This window comes from Polistes canadensis, unplaced genomic scaffold, assembly GCF_001313835.1.
Source record: "Polistes canadensis isolate GaletaPanama2010 unplaced genomic scaffold, ASM131383v1 scaffold_119, whole genome shotgun sequence".
NCBI classification, from domain to species: domain Eukaryota; kingdom Metazoa; phylum Arthropoda; class Insecta; order Hymenoptera; family Vespidae; genus Polistes; species Polistes canadensis.
Window position 1 is genome coordinate 382441 of NW_014569666.1, and position 21040 is coordinate 403480.

General features: G+C 33.9%; 1 protein-coding gene across 1 annotated transcript in view; it reads left to right on the forward strand.

Annotated features, from left to right (window-relative positions):
- LOC106787893 (muscarinic acetylcholine receptor M5) overlaps positions 1 to 21040 on the forward strand; it is a 32410-nt gene that overhangs the window by 1585 nt on the left and 9785 nt on the right. Inside the window, exon 2 of the mRNA XM_014750641.1 lies at positions 8770 to 8948. Coding sequence (XP_014606127.1) covers positions 8851 to 8948 — 98 coding nt within the window. The 5' untranslated portion in view covers positions 8770 to 8850. The remainder of the gene's footprint in view (positions 1 to 8769; positions 8949 to 21040) is intronic.

The following is a 21040-nucleotide window of genomic DNA, read 5'->3' on the forward strand; positions in this document are numbered from 1 at the left end:
CTGCTCTACCAGGCGATGATACCTATATCGGACCGGCCGTGACCGTTCGAGCGAGTCTAGCGCGATAAAAAAAAAAATAGGGGGATGATTTCTAACGGAATAGAAAACCTTATCGTCGCTTTGTTAGATCGCGACAAAATATACGATTACTTTTTGGGTCTTAGAAACCTTATCTCTTGTCTTACTTTCAATAATATTTTTTACCTTAATTTTCGCGCTTACAATGATTACTCTTTATACATCAATAAATCTATCGGGAAAGTAGTATGATCGACGATAAATCGAACGAACGAACGAACGAAATAAATCGCTTAGAATTGTTAAAAAAAGAAAAGTTCTCGATAACTTTTTCACGAATTTAACGTAAGAACGATCTTTTATTTTCGATAAAACTTACTTACTGTCGGAGAAGGGATTTCCCGTTTTATTTTATATAAAACCTCTCTCTCTTATATCATAAATTTATTCCCATAATCGATTTCGGTTGAATTCGTTAAAATAATTGATATTTATGGTAAAGAACTTTGGGAAGAGAAAATAAATTTAGTCGTGCGTTTTCTTTTAAATCATTTAACCCTGAATATATATGTACATATATAAATATATATATGTATGTATATTATGTCGGTTCTCAATGATCATCGAGTCTTTTAAACGAGTTATACATTTTATCAAACACGAAGTATCATTAGCGTCACCTCAAATCGAAAAGGACATTATTCCAAATTGAACTAAAGGGAAATTATATTTCGCGGTTAGATTCTAAGCTTATTTTTGAAGATTGATAGCAAGTTACGAATCTCTTTTAAACCCTCGCGAACCTTTCGCAATATATTCTTCAGATAATTCCCCTTTCACTTCCCTATTTTCGATTCTCCACGAGTATCTTGGAACTTTATGCGAATTCCTTCGCATTATTATTCCAGTCTGTGTCAACGATTTACTATTAGCCTTTCGGTTATTCAATAGAACTTTTCTAGCCTTGTAAATATAATGCCGGACAATATTCCTATAATAATTGAACGATGTTCTACAATCAAATGGAAGTAGTATGATTAAAGATAGAAATGTCAATTAAACGAAGAAACGTCATACTTAATAGAAGTAAGTTTCGAAACTCTAAATGACTATAAATACGACTATTTTATCGGAAAGTTTACTATCTCTCTCTCTCTCTCTCTCTATGTATATATATATATATCTCTAATTATGTTAGGTGAACTTCTTAACGATAAATTGTAGAGAAAGTACTTGCGATAGTAGTCGTAGTACAAGCCATTCAACAATTATGACCTTTCGTAAATCGAGTATCAAAGACTCGATTGCAAATAATGCAATTAGTCATCTATTATCGCGCAAATATGTCTCTCGGAGTCTAATCAACTTTTGTTAATGACGATTGATCAAATCGTATAACATTAAGATAAGTCACCTCGTCAGCTATTTTCATTCGAATTAATCAATTGCACGATCGTGTCTGGTTTATCCTTTTTTTTTTTCCTTTGATATTTCAACGATAAACGTTCAACGTCGTTTAAGAATTTTAATCGAAATAAAAGTTCCCAATTATATATTCGTAGCCCCTTTTATATCTAATTAATGATGGCTGTTTGATTAGAAAATTACGAAAAGGGAAATGTCGCCATCCCTTAACGAGATTTCAATTTCAAGGTTAAAATACGATGAGACGTATGCAAATAAAATGACAGGAATTAGGGACTCATGTTGGTCTAACACTCGGGAACTCTACGCATAACAATAATTTTAGGTCGAACACGAGCATCGAAGGATTCTCCTTTATGCGTCCTTCTGAAAGTGAGATCGATAAATATCGATTAGTTCATACTTTGTGGATACACAAACGTGCACTTGTACACTACGTCATGGTCACTTCGTTCTACGAGGGTCGAAGACTCTAAAGGACAATATATATGTACATATATATAAGTACTTTGTACGACAAAAACCTATAAATCGTTGTTACCAATTTAATAACAACGATGATACATCGTTAATATGTTATTTATTATTTTCTACGATAATAAAGTAATATATTCAAGTTTTTAATTGATCGTAAAATGCATGCTAACATTTGCAATCAACTGTAATAAATACTCATATATCGTATAGCACATAATTATTCATTTAAAATGTTAAATCGTAGTCAGGAAAATAACATATTCCAGAAGTAACTATAGTTAGAAAACGCATATAACGAATTTCATAACGTTTCACCATCATGCAGATGCACCTCGATATCCTGATATTAAAATGTCAAATGAAGTGGAGCAATATCGTTTCGCGTTCGTAGTTGAAATTTTATTTTTAAATAAAAATCCCTGACGGGGGATGTGTTCGTCAAATATTGAAACATTTTTCCCCTTCCCCCCGTACCGCGTCGATTGTATGTACCCGCTCGTTATGCCACAAGAATATATAACGAGTACTTTATAGATTGGATCAAATCATAGATACGCTAGATTGAACGAGCCGTTTCTTTAGGAATCATAACGATTGATGTGTTATTTAAATGGAAGCATAGTGATGTGGACGTTCATTGTGTAAATATTAATGCCGAATAAATAGAACATTATGTAAGTTTCTACGTGATGTAATATAATAAAAAAAAAAAGAAAAAAAGAATCAAAAAAATCAAATGATTTTAATCAGAATAATGGAACACGCGTATACGTTAATCAAAACGAATGTATCCTTTTTTTTGCTTTTCAATTCTAATTAAAATCATTTGTATTTTTTTTTTGTATTTCTCTCATTTCCAATCGACGATCGATTTTTTCTCTTATCGGTTCTCGTTTAAATAATATCTCATAAAATCACGATCGATTGTGTGTTAAACTAAAGCAGCAAAAAAATGAAAAAAATCGAGAAACTTTGCCGACGCGCTTCGTTAAGAAGTCCAAAGTAAAATAATCACGATTACTACTGGCTTATATTTGTATATCACGAGAAGGTAAAGCACATTTCGCGAGACAGCTCGATAAGGAACACGAGAGAGAAAGAAAGGTACACGCTATCGTTCGTGAAAACACGTTTAATCCAATATAAGGAAACCGTCACGAATACCATTCGATAAGCGTTTAAACACAACGAGCGTCTACAAATTTGTACAATTTATAATTCGATAACATTGTTAACGAATATCCTTTAATCGTCGCACGATTTCGAACTGTTAACTCTATCGTTAACTTTTTTTTTTTAAATTGACTAATATCTCTCGTTAAGTCGAATCGAACGTGATTTAAACTTGACGACTTGGAGAAAAAAAGAAAAAGAAAAAGAAATAAAAATATTCCGAATAGAAACTCCGATCCCCGAACGTACGTCGATCAAAATTGAAATGATTTGAAGGTTCGTTTCGTGCATCACGTCACGTCGAGAGATCCCGATCAAAAAAGTATATTCATGTGTTAACCAACCGATACGAAATCTACTCTTGTTAACCCCCTACGTTTCCCCCCCCCCAATCCCGTGTTCTCCCACGACGATAATCCTTCGTAATTATATAGCTATAGAAAGGAAAAGAAATGAAATGTCCTTCAAATCCGGTAGGAACCATTTAATCAAAGAATTCTATCATCTTCGAAGTCTTTCATTAATCTTCAATTCTATCTCTTTATCTTCTTCATGTCCTTTTTTTTAATAATTTTTCTTATATTCTCGCGATTATAAATATATTATTGCGATAGTATAATGAAATATAATTATAAAGGCTAACGTTTCATATTAATTGTTTTTTTCTTTCTTTCTTTCGATCGAAATGTATTATTATAATATAACAAATATACGCAGCAAGGGGATGATCCTATCTTGGCTACCGAACAAATTTCTGTTCGAAGCGTATCATCCGTGACAAGGATGTTCGGGGTAGGGGGAGTAGGGTGGGGAGGAGGACGAGAAGCGTCGGATTAACAATGTGCGTACATCCTCCACCTGTCGAGAAGCACGGCTATCATATTTACAATGTTCCCACTGGTCCATGAACAACACCTATAGAAATTCAATATCGACTGCAACGTCGAAATACGTGTGCATAACTCACTCAGACAGATGCAATTATAAAGCATCTTGTATAATCCCTTTTATATAGGGGGGTGGGGGAAGGGGTGGAGGGGAAGGGGACGAGGAGGATCAAACGCACAAACTGAGCATTACATCTTCAACAACTAGAATCTAACAACTTGGACTACAAACGTTGGTTAGAAGGGAGAAACGAGTATTAAAAAAATCTTCTTTTCAGATCTTGTAATTTCGAGTCCAAGTATCCTAACGATCGTTAAAAGCCGAGAAATGAAGGAAAAAAAGAAGAAGGAAAAATATAAAGAAAGATATTCTATTACATTGGTTTTACAATGTCCTCGTACCACTTTTATTCGTATTTCTTATGTTTCCAATGTTATCCAAGATAAAAAGTGGATTGCTTTGACGAAATTCGTAAATCGTTGGAAGAGATGGATGATCGAGAAAATGAATGCAATGTATAAGAGAAATTGTTTTTTCAAATAATAGGGATTAAAATAATATAATGCCATGTCTTATAAGATTCCATCTAACTATCTTAAAGCCGTTTATTCGAATAAAGTTTATTTTTAAAATAAAAATTCCTCGCTTCGAATTACGCTTTAATATTAACGATTTGGTAAGCTTTTATTTTATCCTCGTTCAGGAAAAAAAAAAAGAAGTTGATTTTGAATCGATGCGTCAAAGGAAACGATATCCGGCTCTTGTCGATACAAAGAGATGCCAAATGCCATAGACTCGTGATAATTCAAGGGTAATACGCAATTAATTAATTTTCATATCAGAACGTTATATAGACGAACATGCCAATTACTAAAATGAACAAGGATGGGTTTAATCGATTGAAATTTCAAAAGGACGACATACGTGTTTATTTGTATAATACAAGTAGATATAATAAAATATATGTATATATATATATATATATATATTCACAGTTATTCTCGTAAAAGGAAAGACGAATTGGCGAACGTAGGATCGTGATTAACGTACTCTTGCTCATGCCAACGTTAAACGGAAGAAGATAGAACCTCATTAAAGTCTCGACGGGTTAGAAACGTTCTTTTTTTTTTTTTTTTTTATTTTTTCCTAGTCGATAGGCTTATCGGAATTTTTCCATCTCCACGGAATTTATTTATGTACTATATATCGACCCCAATTTCAGGGCATCCTCTTCCATTTCCTTCAACAAGGAATATTGAGTCAGCCAAGTGGAAGCGGTAGTTTCCTTTTACTAAAAACTAAATAGAGAAAGGCGAGCTTACGTTCGTAGAACGAGTAAATTATTTGCAAATCGGTCCTAATGCCTCTTCCTTTCCCAACCACCTACTTCTTCTCCACCCGGTGTTTTTTTGTTTCTTTTTTTCTTCCATTTTCCAAGATTTTCCTTTGAGATAACGAACATCTCCGCGTATAGTCGAAACCGGAAATCTACTTTTTGTCGAATACCAATTTTTTAATTATTCCCATTTCGCGTCTTGTCTCAGATCATCGAGTATTATTAGTTAAATGTATAAAATTTAAATAACGCATCGTAATTTTGTCGATCCAACGATCCCCTCGACAAACGGACGATTAAATTTGCAATGATTTTACTCGTGATTTTTCCCGTTGTCGAGAAATACGTGCAATGTACGTTTAAACGTGTTCCTACCGAACGAAAAGTGTTTTTATTTCTCGTTAATACCAAATAAATCATAAAGTTTGCTTAATTAATATCCTCAACCACCGCAATGTTTACTAATGACAATACAATGGGAACATTTTATCGTGCCTCGAATCCACCCATCGATTTACATGCAATTTCATTCTCGTTTTTTTTTTCTCCTTTTTTTTTCAAGCATTGAACGACGAAGTCACACATACGTATAAATACATGTAACATTTGTATGCATCGATTTACACACGGACTTCTTGTTAAAATTCCAGACAAATCGATGATCGGTTCTGGACTGGTAGACGAAATCGTCTAATTCAAGAACGAATCTAATCGTTCGCATTCTGTGTCAATAATCAATCTGTGAAAACAAAGTTTGATTATTTTAACAAAAAATGAAAAACGTGAAAATTCAAATAGCCCAGTTCCCATTTTTCCCTTTCTCTCGCTTTCTCTATGTTCTCTAAACATATATATACTATTACACATATATATCATATATATATATATACTATACTATATATACTATATATCATATATATATATATATATATATGTAATAGTACTCTTTTTTATTTTTTTTTATTTTTTATTACAACGAGAGGAACTCTCTTCGTTTCATTTTCATTATCTGTCGCTTCATATGTACCATATCGGTCGTACGAATACACGATGTATGAACATTCACGTATATAGACACATATTACAAAGTCACGCTCGTGTGTTTTCGTATGAGCTGTATTATATCGGGAAACTGCCTGTACAATATTTTCTCTTGAAGAGGAAAAAAAAATATAAATCATGGGTTTCGCATTCGTATGAATGAATGCATGAAACAAATGCGATAAGATGAATAACAAAGAATGTATTTACTTCCATATAAACGTCGATAATAAATTATAACGAAATTTTTTACGATTATACTACAAGAAAATATATATTATTTTTTGTCTCTTAAATCTGAATAATCGAGAACAACTCTGGACCATAGTATGCATCATAATATTATATAATATAATTACCAAGAAAAAAAAATAAATTCACATTTAAAAAATACGCTTCAATAACTTCGAGAGAGAGAGAGAGAGAGAGAGAGAGAGAGAGAATTTATGGTCTGCCAAGTAAGAGTAGTTGAAAAAAAAAATTAAAATAAAATAAAACGATAGATTTAAACTCTCAAGCAATGATTAGCAATAATTGGATACTTCAGTCTGTTCGCATTACACATGGATTCGTAAGAAAAATCTTAGAAGACGATAAGTAAGAACAAAAGTTCATAAATATTACAATATAGGAAGAATTCAAATTGATATCTTGCATTATAAGACTTATACAACCAAGAAAATAATTATAAGAATTTGACATAAAAGAGATTTATATAGAATTCTTTAAATATATTTTCTAAAAGTATCAGTAGAGTATATCTCTTGTTTCAAAGTGAGTTCGGTCGATAGCAGAGAGGATACCTGATCATTCGTCAACGTAATTGTATGAAAATGTTCTTCTCTGTGAATCCTAGCAATGAGAAAATCTCAACGCCTGAAAGACGGCAATTTAGAAGTGACTATTGGAAAGATGATCGTGAAAAAGAGAAATCCTTCTCTACAAACGATTCACTACTTGACATTGTATAACATTCATATGCATCTACTTGGACTAGTGTATAAAACGAGAGAGAGAGAAAGAAAAAAAAATAGGAAAAAAGAAAAATCGCAAAAACGCTCGAAAAAGATATTGCCGATACGATAAGAGTCGCGTGTTGTATATTATTTCACGTGTACGTCTGTACCAAGTATACGAGTACATATATACACATCCGTACACGTATACATACATACATACATAAATACGTTCTTTCGACGAGAATTCTTCGAAACTCGTGGAGAGAAACTCGCTGGAAATGCACCGATCGATCCAAATGTTTTACACGGACTTATTGTGTCTCCGTGCGTTTCAAGTGTTATGAAAGCATGAAACAAAGTGAAAAAAGAAAAATACAAAGGAAAAGGATTAATACTTCCATCGTCTTCGTTTAATTAGTTTCAACAAATCGAAAAGGGGCTGCTTTTGTATCGATTACGGAAGGAAATTTGTTAGCGAAGTTAATATACCTATTAGACATAATTAAATTTTCCGAGCAGGAAGAATTTCAAATTGCGATTAATAGCTTGGTAATTCTCATCGTGTTGTATGTACATATTCGTTATCGCGAATTCCAAGTATTTTCCATTATCCAACCGCAAACCACATCTATTTGATAACACCTAAGACTAGTTAATTGTTCTAGACAATGGCTTTACAGAAATTTGCTTGAACTTCTAACAAAATTCATGCAAATACGATAAGATTTTCTATTTGATACGATCCAGGAAGCTCATTTCCTCATTCGTAAGTAATTCCTTTATTACGAAAATGCACGAACATGACATTTTTCACGATAATAAGGGACAAAGCTTGGAATAGAGTAAACCATTGAAATGATAAATCTTTAAAACTAGAAAACCCTTTTTTATATTCCGTATATATGTAATACATCTATCAATGTTACTTGCTCTTTTATACGTAAGATTTACTTAACGCATTCCACTCTCAACGATTATTCTCTGGAACGTCTATTTAATTCTGAACAAAATGGATCGAAAAAATAAAACGTTTCTCTTAAAAAATATGTAGAAAGTATATATAGTACGTAAACCTTTTCCATTATCTTCTACACGATTGTATTTGTTTTGCGTTACAATCGTAAAATTTAGAAAGGTTTGCTCGAACGATACGCGAGATTATTTCTTTATCATTTTTCCATTGGATCGCCCTTGGCACTGTCCTTCTCTCGTGACAAATTTTATTAGAAAAAAAAAATATTAAAAAAAAAAAAAAAACAACCCTCGAGAGTAATCAAAGTAAAAATTTCGATTGGATATATTATCGATAATAAATTTATACGAGCATCGAAAAAAAGATCATTAAATTAATTATTTCCATTTCTATTTCTCTTTGATATATTATGCTATTTCATTTTGTACAAATAATAAAAACAATTGGATTATCGATATTTGATCTTTTTCCGTTCGCAGAATGTCCAAGAGATGACTGGACATTGAAAGAAGGTGCGGTGGCTCCTGAGTTTGCTGTCACCGTGGCTTCGTTTCGACGGAATGGAGGTAAACGGGACTCAGAGTAGCCTGAACGGCACCGAGGTCAATCGTACGACAGCACCAATCTTCACTATTGGCACCGACTTTATTACCCGGTGGTGAGTTACCAACCTGGTATCAAACAACGGGACAATTATTTTCTTTCTTTTATCTCAGATTTACAAATTACCATTATTCTTTGCATTGGTTATTTTGATTTCTTAATATTACCACCGAAGATTATGAATTAAACATTCGAAAAAAAAGAAAAGAAAAAAGAAGTAAAAAAAAAAAAAAAACCAACAAGTCGCGCTAAGGAACGATAACGAGAAATATTTATGGCAGGTTTCTATCGCTAACGGAAATACGTTCTCTCTCATGCATATTATTTTCTATTCTCCATGCAACACTTTTTCCCACGATGCGGAATACGTATCTCACCTACATTGCTATCCAATGGTTTTTCGTCGAAGGACAAGTCGGGAAATCGTGTCACCAGAAACAGTGACTCTCAACCCGATATTCATCGTTGTTTGTTTTTTCATTATAACATGAAAGAGGATAGTACACGAATACGGAGTTTAAAATCGTGCATTAAACTTTTTCACGAAAGAATCGGACTGAAAATTTATTACTATTACTATTATTATTATTATGTAAATTCATTCATGATCTCTTTATTTAAACGTAATACCTCTCCAAATAATATATTTTTATTTTATATATATACCTACCGTGAAAAGTTTCAAACGACATTATCGATGCACAAAGTTTCGTGTCCTTGACTTACAAATGTAACTCTAATTGTCTCACACATCATTTTTATCTTCTCAATAATAGTCAATTAGGATTATTCGATTTGACTAACGAAATTCAACGACTCAAGGATTCAGATATTTCGTTCGATACATAAACACACACACACACACATATATATGCGACAGGTTGTTATAATGATCGATGAAGAAAACGGAAACATTCGTGTCCCGTAATAATTCAAGCAAACGACCGTTCACAAATAATCATCGTAAATAATCGTATCGACGTTTAAAAGAGATTTAAAAAAAAAAAAAAAACACGTTGCGAAAATGCTTTTCTTCTAATTTCGTAACGTCGAGCTCGAGTCCGAAACAAAAAAAGAAAAGAAAAGAAAACACCTGAGAAAGTAAGCGAACGGCAAATTCATCGTGCTAACGATTATCGTTTCAAACGATCGATTTTTCGCTTTTGGATTTTACGCCTTTTAAGCTTTTATGTGGGCAAACGTTCAACACCTGGAATACTCATTATCGTGGAGCAATAACATCGCCACGATTCGTTCTATTAACGCGCCATTACCGTGCATCTATGCATTCAGTATTTGTAGGACATATGTACACACACACACACACACATATATATATATATATATATATATATATATATATATATATACATATATATATATACCAATGCTGGAGGAAATGAACTTTCATAGACGGAAGGGAAAAAAGAAAAAGCTCTCTCTCTTTCTCTCTCTCTCTCTCTCTCTTTCTATTTCTCTCTCTACCTTGTGTCGTAGTTTCCTTTCGGCCGGTAGCATTGTCCTTCGAAGGCTATAAATAAGAATCGATCGTGCAAGAGCTGTCTCGATAAGGGAAAATTCATTTGTGGTACCGAATGAAATTCGGCCGATTATCGAGAGATTTGAACTAACAACTCTGCTGTTGTTACCCCCCATCGTGATTTCAAAGATTCTCTTTAATGAGAAAAGAATGAACGAAGTTAAGTCATTGATATCCTTGAACGATCCGTTAAATGAATTGGAGATAAATGAGAGATACGTAATATACGATTTGAATAAGTTATCTTACACCGTGCTCTCTCTCTCGAAAAAAAAAAAAAATGTCATAAATTATTCTCTACAATATAGGCACATTACACGCGCATAACTTTCAAATAATGGACACTCTGGTCCCCCTTCTTTGCGAACAGCTGTTGCACGGAATTTTTCGATAATGCACGCTCGCATTTACTTTCACGGATAATTTGCTATTTAAAGGAATCTACTTTAAAATGACATATCAGTGATGAAAATGTAGGATGTAAATTGTAAACGGTAGATCAATACCTTCCTAAAAGATTGAAAGAGAGAGAGAGAGAGAAAGGGCTAAGTCGGTCTCGTCGTCCTAAAAACAGTGGTACACATTTTTAAAAAGGTTCGACTATCGTGATTTATGGTTTACATCGATCTTTTTCAATCGTGCCGACCGCAACCCATTATCACGTGGTACGGTAGTTGAATTCTGTTGTATTCTCAATGTGCGCGGGAATGCAAATTCCCTTATCTACGGACAACGGAGAACTTTCTTTTTATCGATTTGCCTTGGGTGCAATTAATCCGTATGTATCAAGGAGGAACATCGCTGCAACAAAACGAAACTCGTATAGACTAATCTCGACGAAACAGAATCCTTGACCTACCACCAGCAATATCGGTAGTAGTTGCTACTACAAGTCGAAAATTTTGCAATGCTCACTCACTATACCCACGATATACGTGAGGAGTATGTAACTTTCGTTCGGCGTGTGTTACACGTTTTAGTGGCTTAGGCACGGTTACGATTTAGGTACACGGGGCCTATGTCATTTAACAAAATAGAAAACGAATTTCATGCGAGCTACCGGAATCACGCGAACTTAGCAAAATCGTTACGGTATGATGTTCTCTAACACGCGATCGAGACGAACATTTCGAAACGTTTGCGTATTTTTTACGACACGTGGCCACGTCATTTATCGATTTTTTTGTTCAATCGAATTCCAAATCTGCATATTTTCTTTACTTTATCTCATAATTATTGTACGCATGTGTGTATGTTTACAAATCGCATATTATTATTTCTGCAGAATCATCAACGTTAATATTGGGATTATTACCATTGCACAGTTACTACTACTCTTTGCATAATTAATTTTTCCTCTCTTTTTTTCGTTCTTTCTTTCTTTTTTTTTTTTTTTTATATGTTGTCTCGTTTTGTCCATCCTCCATACGAAAAGTATGAAGCATAATAATAAAAAGCTTTGCCCGTTGAAAAGCCATTATGCCAAGGGAACAAAACAACAGCATTCATTATTTCGTGATATTAAAAATTAATGTGGATGTCGAGTACATTAAACAAATTCATCATAATATATTTGCTTATTTGATCGACAGAATTTCACATTATTTTCTTTAACGGGATTTCGTAATTTTATTTTTAATTCTTTATTTAAAGTCAAGAAAAAATCGGATAAGTCATAAATATTATAATACTCTTATTTTATTTCTTATTATTAATTCAAAATACGAATAATCAATTGAAAATGGAAATTTGAATGCACCCGAAACATAGTTGTCTTCTCATCATTCGAACTCGTGTTGGGTATTAACGTTAAACTTCGAAACAATGGCCTTCAAATGTCACTAATGCCAACTAATCGCTGGCATTTGTAGTACGTGTTCCAGAGTGTGCTTAACTTCGTGATGATAGCAATACACTAGGATCATTTCAATCGTTCTTTACACGTCACAAAACACGCATAGGCATAGTAAAGAAAATTGAAAATAATTTTCAAATAGAAGAAAGTAAGACAAGTTAAAATAATGTGAACGAAGAAGTATAGAAAAGAAAAAATAACGTAATCATTTTAGTAAATGTATTATTAAACACACGTATATTGGGTATGACACCACGACATACATATCGATTTTCGAATTTTCAGTTTCCGTGAAGAGGAATCGAGGAGGAAAAATGTGTTATCTATGTGCCAAAGTAGAGCGCATCGCTTTCAAATCGCGTGTTCCTATGCCTCGAAACGGAAATGCATACACTAGGTCCGCCCGCATTCGGAATACTACTCTCTATGTCGATGTGCATAGAATTTCTGGGAATATTTAATTTACCATCGAGAATATGGAGAAAAATTCGAATATTTTTTTAAAAAACTGCAAAAGAACGAACAGTTCTCATCGTGGAATCAATGCACACATACAATGATAGAATATTCTCAATATAGAACAAGATATAACATAGCATCTTAGTATTCGAAATAGTTTTCAAATTCTATTTATATTTTTCAATATACTAATCTATCTATCGAGTTTTTCGCGATAACTTTAAATTCGAATTTATTAGAACATATCGATTATTATATATGTGTTATTAGAGATTCATTTGTTGTGTACAGATATATAATACATTTGTAATTAACTGCATCACTATCAGAAATTAGTAACGATACGTTGCTTTTCGTGTTCTGACCTAACAGTTGGCGCAGTTGGGCTAAAGTTTCGAGATATCGAGTAGTATCGTAATTATGCACAATTATCTACAGAGAATAGCAGCGTTAATTACTTCATAGTTTTCGGGAATGCAAACAGCAAACTGAGAAACATTACACACAACACAGTGAGTTCAATTTATTCAACTACAGGATGTTTATTCATAGAAAAGGAAATACCATGTTTTGCTGTAAATTTGAATAAACTATTTGATTTTTCCAAAATTGGGCAAAGACGTTTTTCAAATATTAAGAAAGGTAACACTCGTGTATCCTGCGGATTTTCTTCTTTGAAGAAAACTTTGACTTAAAAGTTACATTCCCATATTCAATAAACTTAAGAAATTATACATCGTCTTTAGGTCAACGAGTTTTCAAAGAAGATAGAGTCTGCTGAGTAGGACAAATTTTATTATGCGCTTTTATGTATGCTTAGACATAGGTACACACCCTACGTATACGAATTCATTCTGTGGTGTGGATAAATACGCTGATGTTGCTGAACTAACATTCCAAAAAATTTACGATATTCCCAAGTCAAATTTTCTATTTCTTTTCTTGCGGAGAGAACCGAATTTTCGCATTATTACGGTTCATAAGAAACTGTAAAAAATAATGAGAATATACCTGTAAGAAGAGATTCGAAGGAAAATGAAGAGGGAAATAAAACGTATAAAATATTTCAAAGAAATAGGATTTTCGTGAACTTGATGAAATAATAAAAGAACTGACTACGAGGATTATTGCAGAACATTCCAAACGCCGATTACTTTGGGCTTATAACGTTTAATATTACGAGGCTTACTGTAAGTATTCATAATAAGAATTTAATCACAATCAGATTTTAATCGAACTGAATAAATTTGTTTCTTTTGAAAGAACGACAAAAAACGAAAAAAAAAAAAAATAATATTTCGATCTGTTCGCTCTAGCGCAGTTTTTAATCAAAACTTTTGACCCAGCACATTTATATTTCAAGTAACTAACGTGGAAATCATCAAATATAGGACAAATTACGTCTCGTTGATGTATACCGTCGGTATATCTCGTTGCACAAAAATTCTGATTACATACGTAAAAATAGTACGTAAGCATTAGAGTGCACTTTGAAGTTCTCCGAAATAGCAAAGTCGAGTGAGGGGCCAAGGCGCACTTCATTTTTCATTAACTCAATTAGCCTGCGCTTCTACTCGACAACTTCCTGGATGTGTCGTTCGTGCGAACATAACACCATGATTTCCTTGAATTAACTTTCAGAGTATACCGTGCAAGATTAGCTGTGATTAATTATCGAAATGAAACATGATTCAGTAATAACTCCTCCATGTATAACTATGTTTGAAAAAGAAAAAAGAAGAAAGACGTCACTTATTCGTGAACTCACCAATCCGAACTTCGATATCATAGATTCTTCATCTTATTAATCATTTAAGTGACTTCCTTCTTTATCAAATAATTATCTCTTATCGATAATAATTAAGATCACTGGAAAACTTTTTGGACACGTGCATCCTTATTTTTTTTTATTCCTCTTCGAAGATTTTTCATTTCTTTTTTCTTTTTACTTTCGGTCAATCCTATATTAATAATTTTTCAAGGAACCTTCTAAACATCGGATTGAGAATGACAAATCTCTATCTAAAATTTGCAAATTGCAAAATTGTTTTCCTCTATTCTTTTCTTTTTCTTTTTTCTTTTTTTATTATTATTATATATATCGTTTACTTTTTATTCATTTGACTTGCACACATAGCTCGACCTGGTTTTGGGGTCTATAGAAAAAATCTACGAACGCTTTGTCTGAAAATCTCCTTGAGTTTCGGCTTAATAATATATGACGAGCAAGATTTCTAAGATGTTAAGATACTTTAGGAATCGATAAACTGCAATGAGCGATGTCTCGAGGCACGAGGAAGTCTTTTGAACCATGCATACACTTTTTCAAGAAATAAGAAAGAAAGAGATAAACTTTTATTAAGATACGAAATCCATTTAAAGGTTTAAAATTGTGAACGTTAATAAGACAATTTTATAAAATTAGACTGTTACATTCAATTATCGCATAAAATAACATACAATATTCCTCCATGATTTTATCCAACTATATCGACGCCATGTATGAGCATGAATTTATAGCAAAATCTTGGAGAATTTTGAATAATTACTACGATCCACAGAAATTGAATATTCAAACCACGTGCCAACATGTTCATGAAAGGAATGACCTATTAGGTGAAATGTGATTGGTTAAAATTGATGTAGATACATACACTCTCTCTCTTTCCCTCCCTCCCTCTCTTTCTCTCTCTCTCTCTCTCTCTCTCTCTCTCTCTCTCTCTCTCTCTCTCTCTCATACTCGAAAGCAAGTAGATGAATGTGGCAAGCTGTGATACAGGCCTTTTCATCTTCTAGGAAACTATAGTAGTGTGCTGGTTAAGAGAAACGTCCTTGCTGCGTTAATTACTGCCAAGTCTTTGTGTGATAATGAAGAGGGTGAGCGGTAGGGAGGGAAAGAGGAAACTTCCGTACAAAGCATAGGGATCGTTGTTGTACACCTGCACGTTAAGGGGGGATCCTCGATTGCAAGTGTGCGCTCACTTCCTGCGCTATCCAATTGTTTTTACCTTTCATTCTCCCATCTGCAATGTAAACTGTGTCGATACTAGACGATTAAACTATACATATATATTTAAAACTCGTCTTATACTACAATTTCGAATATGTATTTTTCTACACGGATTTTAATTTTCTTTTTTATCAAGTTTTTAACACTCACCAATGTGGTGATATTTCGTTGATCGATGTTAACGTTCCCCGATAAGAATTATTTTCCTTTTTAAATACACGTTATCAATCATCGAAATATAGACAGAGTGGTGTATACTTTGGTAGTAAAGTCGTCTATCAATGTCTATATAAAGGTCTTTTGCATAAGAATAGAACGTACTTTGCACTAGGTCATATGGAATAGTTATAACGATATTAGGAAAGAAAAGGATATATATATATACCTATAGGTAGAATACCGAAAACAAAACCTACCGGACAAATCTATTTGTTCAGAGATAAAGATAATGGACAAAGTCCCTGTTGGATACTACGAAGATTTCAATTGTAACGTTTGTTCTTGAACCAGTTCTGAAAATTCAGTATAATGTAACGACTCAGTCGTTAAAGTATATCTCGCTTTATCTGTGAGTTTCGATCGGTGTTATATGAAACACAACAGAGAAACCAACATACAATTTGATGAACGAATAATCCTTAATAACGTGTTTTAGAGATAACACGAAATTCGAAATGTCCTTGGCGTAATAATGAAACAAGAATTATGTCGTTAGCTAACGCGCGATAAATCGAAATTTTTCCGTCTTACGTACTTTAAGATTGATGATGTAAAGTTTTAGTTGAAAGTTTCATAATAAAAAGAAAGAGAAAAGAAAATAAAAGAAAAGAAAAGAAAAGAAAAGAAGAGAAAGAAAAAAGATAGATTAGTTGGATTTTAATCAAGCATTCTTCGTACACTTTAACACGAAAAAAAAGAAACGATTCAGACTTTTTTGAAGACAAAAAAGACCGAAATGGTGATTATACAATTTGAGTAGACCTGTGTTCGAGCTGTCAGCCAATGTCATTGGCTCGAATATCGAACGGGGAGAAGGGGCGAGGTGTGGGAACGGGGGGAAAGGGGTGTTAGGGGGTCTCAACGCATCCAGGATGGTTTCAGTGTCACGCCTGAAGCGTTCGTACGCTAGCAGAGTTATTAAACGGGTTCGTTCAATTCCCTCGAGCCATCGAGATTCTCCTCTGGTAGTCTACTACGTCACCACAGGTATACCATCAACGTGTTGGCAACACATTCACCCCTTGTAACCTTTTATTTATGGAACGCCACCTTACTTTCCACAGAAGTGTAAATCCGATTTGATCTTCTCCACCACCTGTATTAAGCTTCAGCTTGATGATCAAGCACAAGATAGACAGGAAGCACGATGATGATCTATCTTTCTTTTCACTGTAAATGAAACTCGAATGAATTCCTCACACGAAAATGGAACAATATTTCTACATTTTTTCTTCGATTCATATTATGTTTCTTTATTACATTTAGACGGATCGTTAATTACGATGTAATTTAAAAATCGAGAGTTAAAGAAGTTTATATATATTATATATTTTTTTTTTCTCGATACATTGTTCAATTTACTCTTTGATAGATACATCGAATATTTCTTTTCATTCGTTTCTATAATATTTATCATTAACATGAGTAATAGTAAACTGTTATCTCGTATAATCCAAGTTCGTATAGATATCAGATTGTATCCAATCACCTATCCAATATCAATTCACGTTTGCAATTTCGTATTAATGTAGAATATAGGTATGTCTCTATTTACCGTAATTGTCAAATATTCACTCCCATATATTTACTTTTTAAAAAGTAAACGTAAAACAATCGTGTATACGAAATAGAAAATCTTTATAATCTCAGATTTTGACGTTAATCACGATGAAGAAAAGTCGATGAGAGACTAAAGACCATTGTGTTACTTCGTCAACATCGAAGTATTAAAATCGTCGAGTCCGAGGTTTAGAAAGTTTGACCAAGTCTGAAGTAATTTAGCGGGTAAAGATCAAAAAGTTCTTTTCCGTGAAAAGGCAATGAAACTACCACGGGAAAATCCTTTTCGCGTTTGCGCAGTTGCCGAATTTTTAGCAAATTTTGACGGCTCATTGCCTAGCTCTCTCTCTCTCTCTCTTTCTCTCTCTCTCTTCTGACCGCAACGATGTTCAATCTCAAGGAATACTTTTGCCAGCTCTCTCTCTTTCTCTCTCTCTCGCTCTCCCTCTTTCTCTCTCTCTCTCCTCTCTTCTTCTACTTTCATCTCAAGATTTTTGCCCGGCGAATGCCGGAGCCTCGATCCGCCAGAAGGGATGGGAAAAGAAAAAGAAAAAAAAAGAAAAAAAAAGGAAAACGAAGAAACCGGAGGAAGATGAAGATACAAGGATGGAAAAGAATAGTAAATGTGAGTGCGAACCGCAACCGACAAGGGAATCTCTACCATTTCACGCAAAAGTCCTGCCTTTTATATTTCGCAGCTTTTTCTTTCTTATTTTTTGTCCTTCTTCTTCCATTTCTTCTTTTTTTTTCTACACGTTTTCTCTTGGTTTCCAACGTTAGGTACGGAGTCCTCATTTATCAAATTGAATCCTTGCTAGAAAGATACATACGTACTCTCGCACGATTTCTTGACTATTTTCTTTCGTTTTACTATTTTTTTTCTTTTTTTTTTTTTTTTTTTGTAGGGAAAGAGTGTAGATTTCTCTATCCTAGTGACGAAGGCATTGTAGCGAATAAAATGAATACGAGATTTGTTATAGTAAAAATAAAATGCGCTCGCTTGAGCTTGCCCGTTAAAAGAGAGAGAGAGAGAGAGAAAAAAAAAAACAAGAAAAAAGAAGAGATGAAATATAAAACACAACGGTAAAATCAAATCGATACTATGCATACATTCGTAAACAAACGGCTATTGGAAAAAAAGCAAGCACGGACGAAAGTTTTATTTAAATGTAACTTGAGCGAGCGATATCGTAAACCGTGTGCAAATTAGTACAACATTCATAACTGCAACGAGAAAACGTATTCTATATGTATTTCTTTACCCTTTTTCTCTACGTTTTTCTTTGCATGGAAAATAAATAATAATAATAATATATATACGCCAGATGGCGCATTATTTATTACAATAGATAGGTAATATGAAAAACCTGCACAGTGATATTAGTTTGGAAAAGTTTCATCGAACGTAACCGCATTATCGTGTATGCAAATACAAGATGCAAATACTCGGTTAGATAAAACAGATACTTACGATCTTATCGACGAAATTATCGACTTTTTCTAATCGTTTGAACAATTTTCAAATACCATGCGGTCGACGATGAATCTAAAGAAAGGTCGTCGTTAAATATAATTCTACCTGTAGTTCGGTAGTTTTAAATTCTATATATATATATATTATAATGTATATGCATACGTATATAATTTTGAAATTCTTGATAAAATTTTATCCAATGGATAACGGCCTATTTCGATGAAGAAATATATATATATATATATATATATATATATATATATATATCTGTGAATTTAAGGAAAGGATGTCACGAAAAGACGAGACGCGAAGAAGTAGCAGGTGGTTCCGATACCAGCCTGGAGCTATGGGTTACGTATTTCACATGCATAGAAGTCTCTTGAAAGGTTCTATCGAGTAAGAGCCAAGCGGAAAATAAAAATAAGATTACCCTCGAGGATAGTACTAAAAAATTTTTAAAATAGAGTAACCTCACCTCCCCCAACCCGCCCTGTCCCGCCACGACCGTGTTACTATCAACGGTTATCCTATTTTCCCACCTATCATTTATTCGATATAAGATATTCGCAAATAGAAGAACGCGCGCGCGTTAGATGATATACTAACGATCACGTTAGCTCGATTTACTCGAAAGAATATCAATTTTTTTCCAAGAGGGAGAGAAAGAGAGAAAGAGAGAGAGAGAGAACAAAAATATCGATATACGAAAAACACACTTGGGGAATAACACAATGAAGAAGAAGAATAATTAACGATCGTTACTAAAAAGAAAAAACAAAAAAAAAAAAAAGGCTCATCAGTTATTTTCCCAACATTTTCGTCAATGGCAAGATGAAAGATTTCGTAGGGACATTAATCATACTTTCGGACGTTCCTATCAAAACTATCTTTGTACGCATTCCGTTCCAACGAATGTTTATATACCCGTATAGTATTTTTTTTCGGTAGAACAATTCAAATTCTCCCCTCCCCTCTCTCTCTCTCTCTCTCTCTCTCTCTTTCTTTCTTTCGTCATTAGCCGAACATCTGGTTTTGTCGGTACGAATCGATGAACATCGAAAATCGTGAGAATTCAAGTATCAATTATGAACAATAAATCGATAATAGATCGACGATCTTCGAATGGGAAAAAGATTTATGTTGGAAAATACGAGAGCTGTCTCTGTGGGATTTAAACACAATGATACTAAAAAGGAAGATGGAAGAGGAACGGGCTGAAACCGCGACTTTCCACAGTATTCACCGTTCGTCGAAACGATGCTAGTTGGATAGGTACTTGTTGCCTCTCCTCTTTTTCTTTCTTTCTTTCTCTCTCTCTCTCTCTCTCTCTCTCTCTCTCTCTTTCTCTCTCCTTTACCATGTCGTCTCTACTTCTCTCTTCCTTGCAATTTCACCCCACCAGTTCGTTTCAGTTCCCTCATTCGTCTCTTTCTCTCTTTCTCTCTTTCTCTCTCTTTCTTTCTCTCTCTTTCTGTCTCTCTTGAACCACCCCTTTTTCACTCCCTCTTCATCCGTCCGTATGATCATGCCATTCCACAGCGATGATCCTCTGCTCAGCGGACTTATATAGCCGCTCCCTTTTGCCACCCTCTTGGCACACATACACACGAGAAAGATGGATGTTCTATCCACAGGTTACCACCACCAGTGAGTTTCATTATAACGATGATGTACCTCTTCGGTGTTAGTTGAAAGGAGCCACGTTACGATTGCTTCTCTCCTAGCCTGAATATTTCCTCGACTATGACAGCAGAAAAGATTAAGTTTTAATACCGGTACGTTTTTAAAGTCCAAGTATTGAAATTTCATGGAAATAAATGGTGGTAGAAGAGGTTGTTACATTTTCGTGCTCGTCGATAAATTCTGATTCATGTATCCACCATATTCGTAGCACGTACTCGATAAATCGATACATCCGCTAGACCAATTAAATTTATCCATGATACAAACGGAGCGTGCTAAGCAAGTAATCGTATAACTAATACATCGATGAATAATGCACTAATGCAAGAGATATAACAATATTCTGA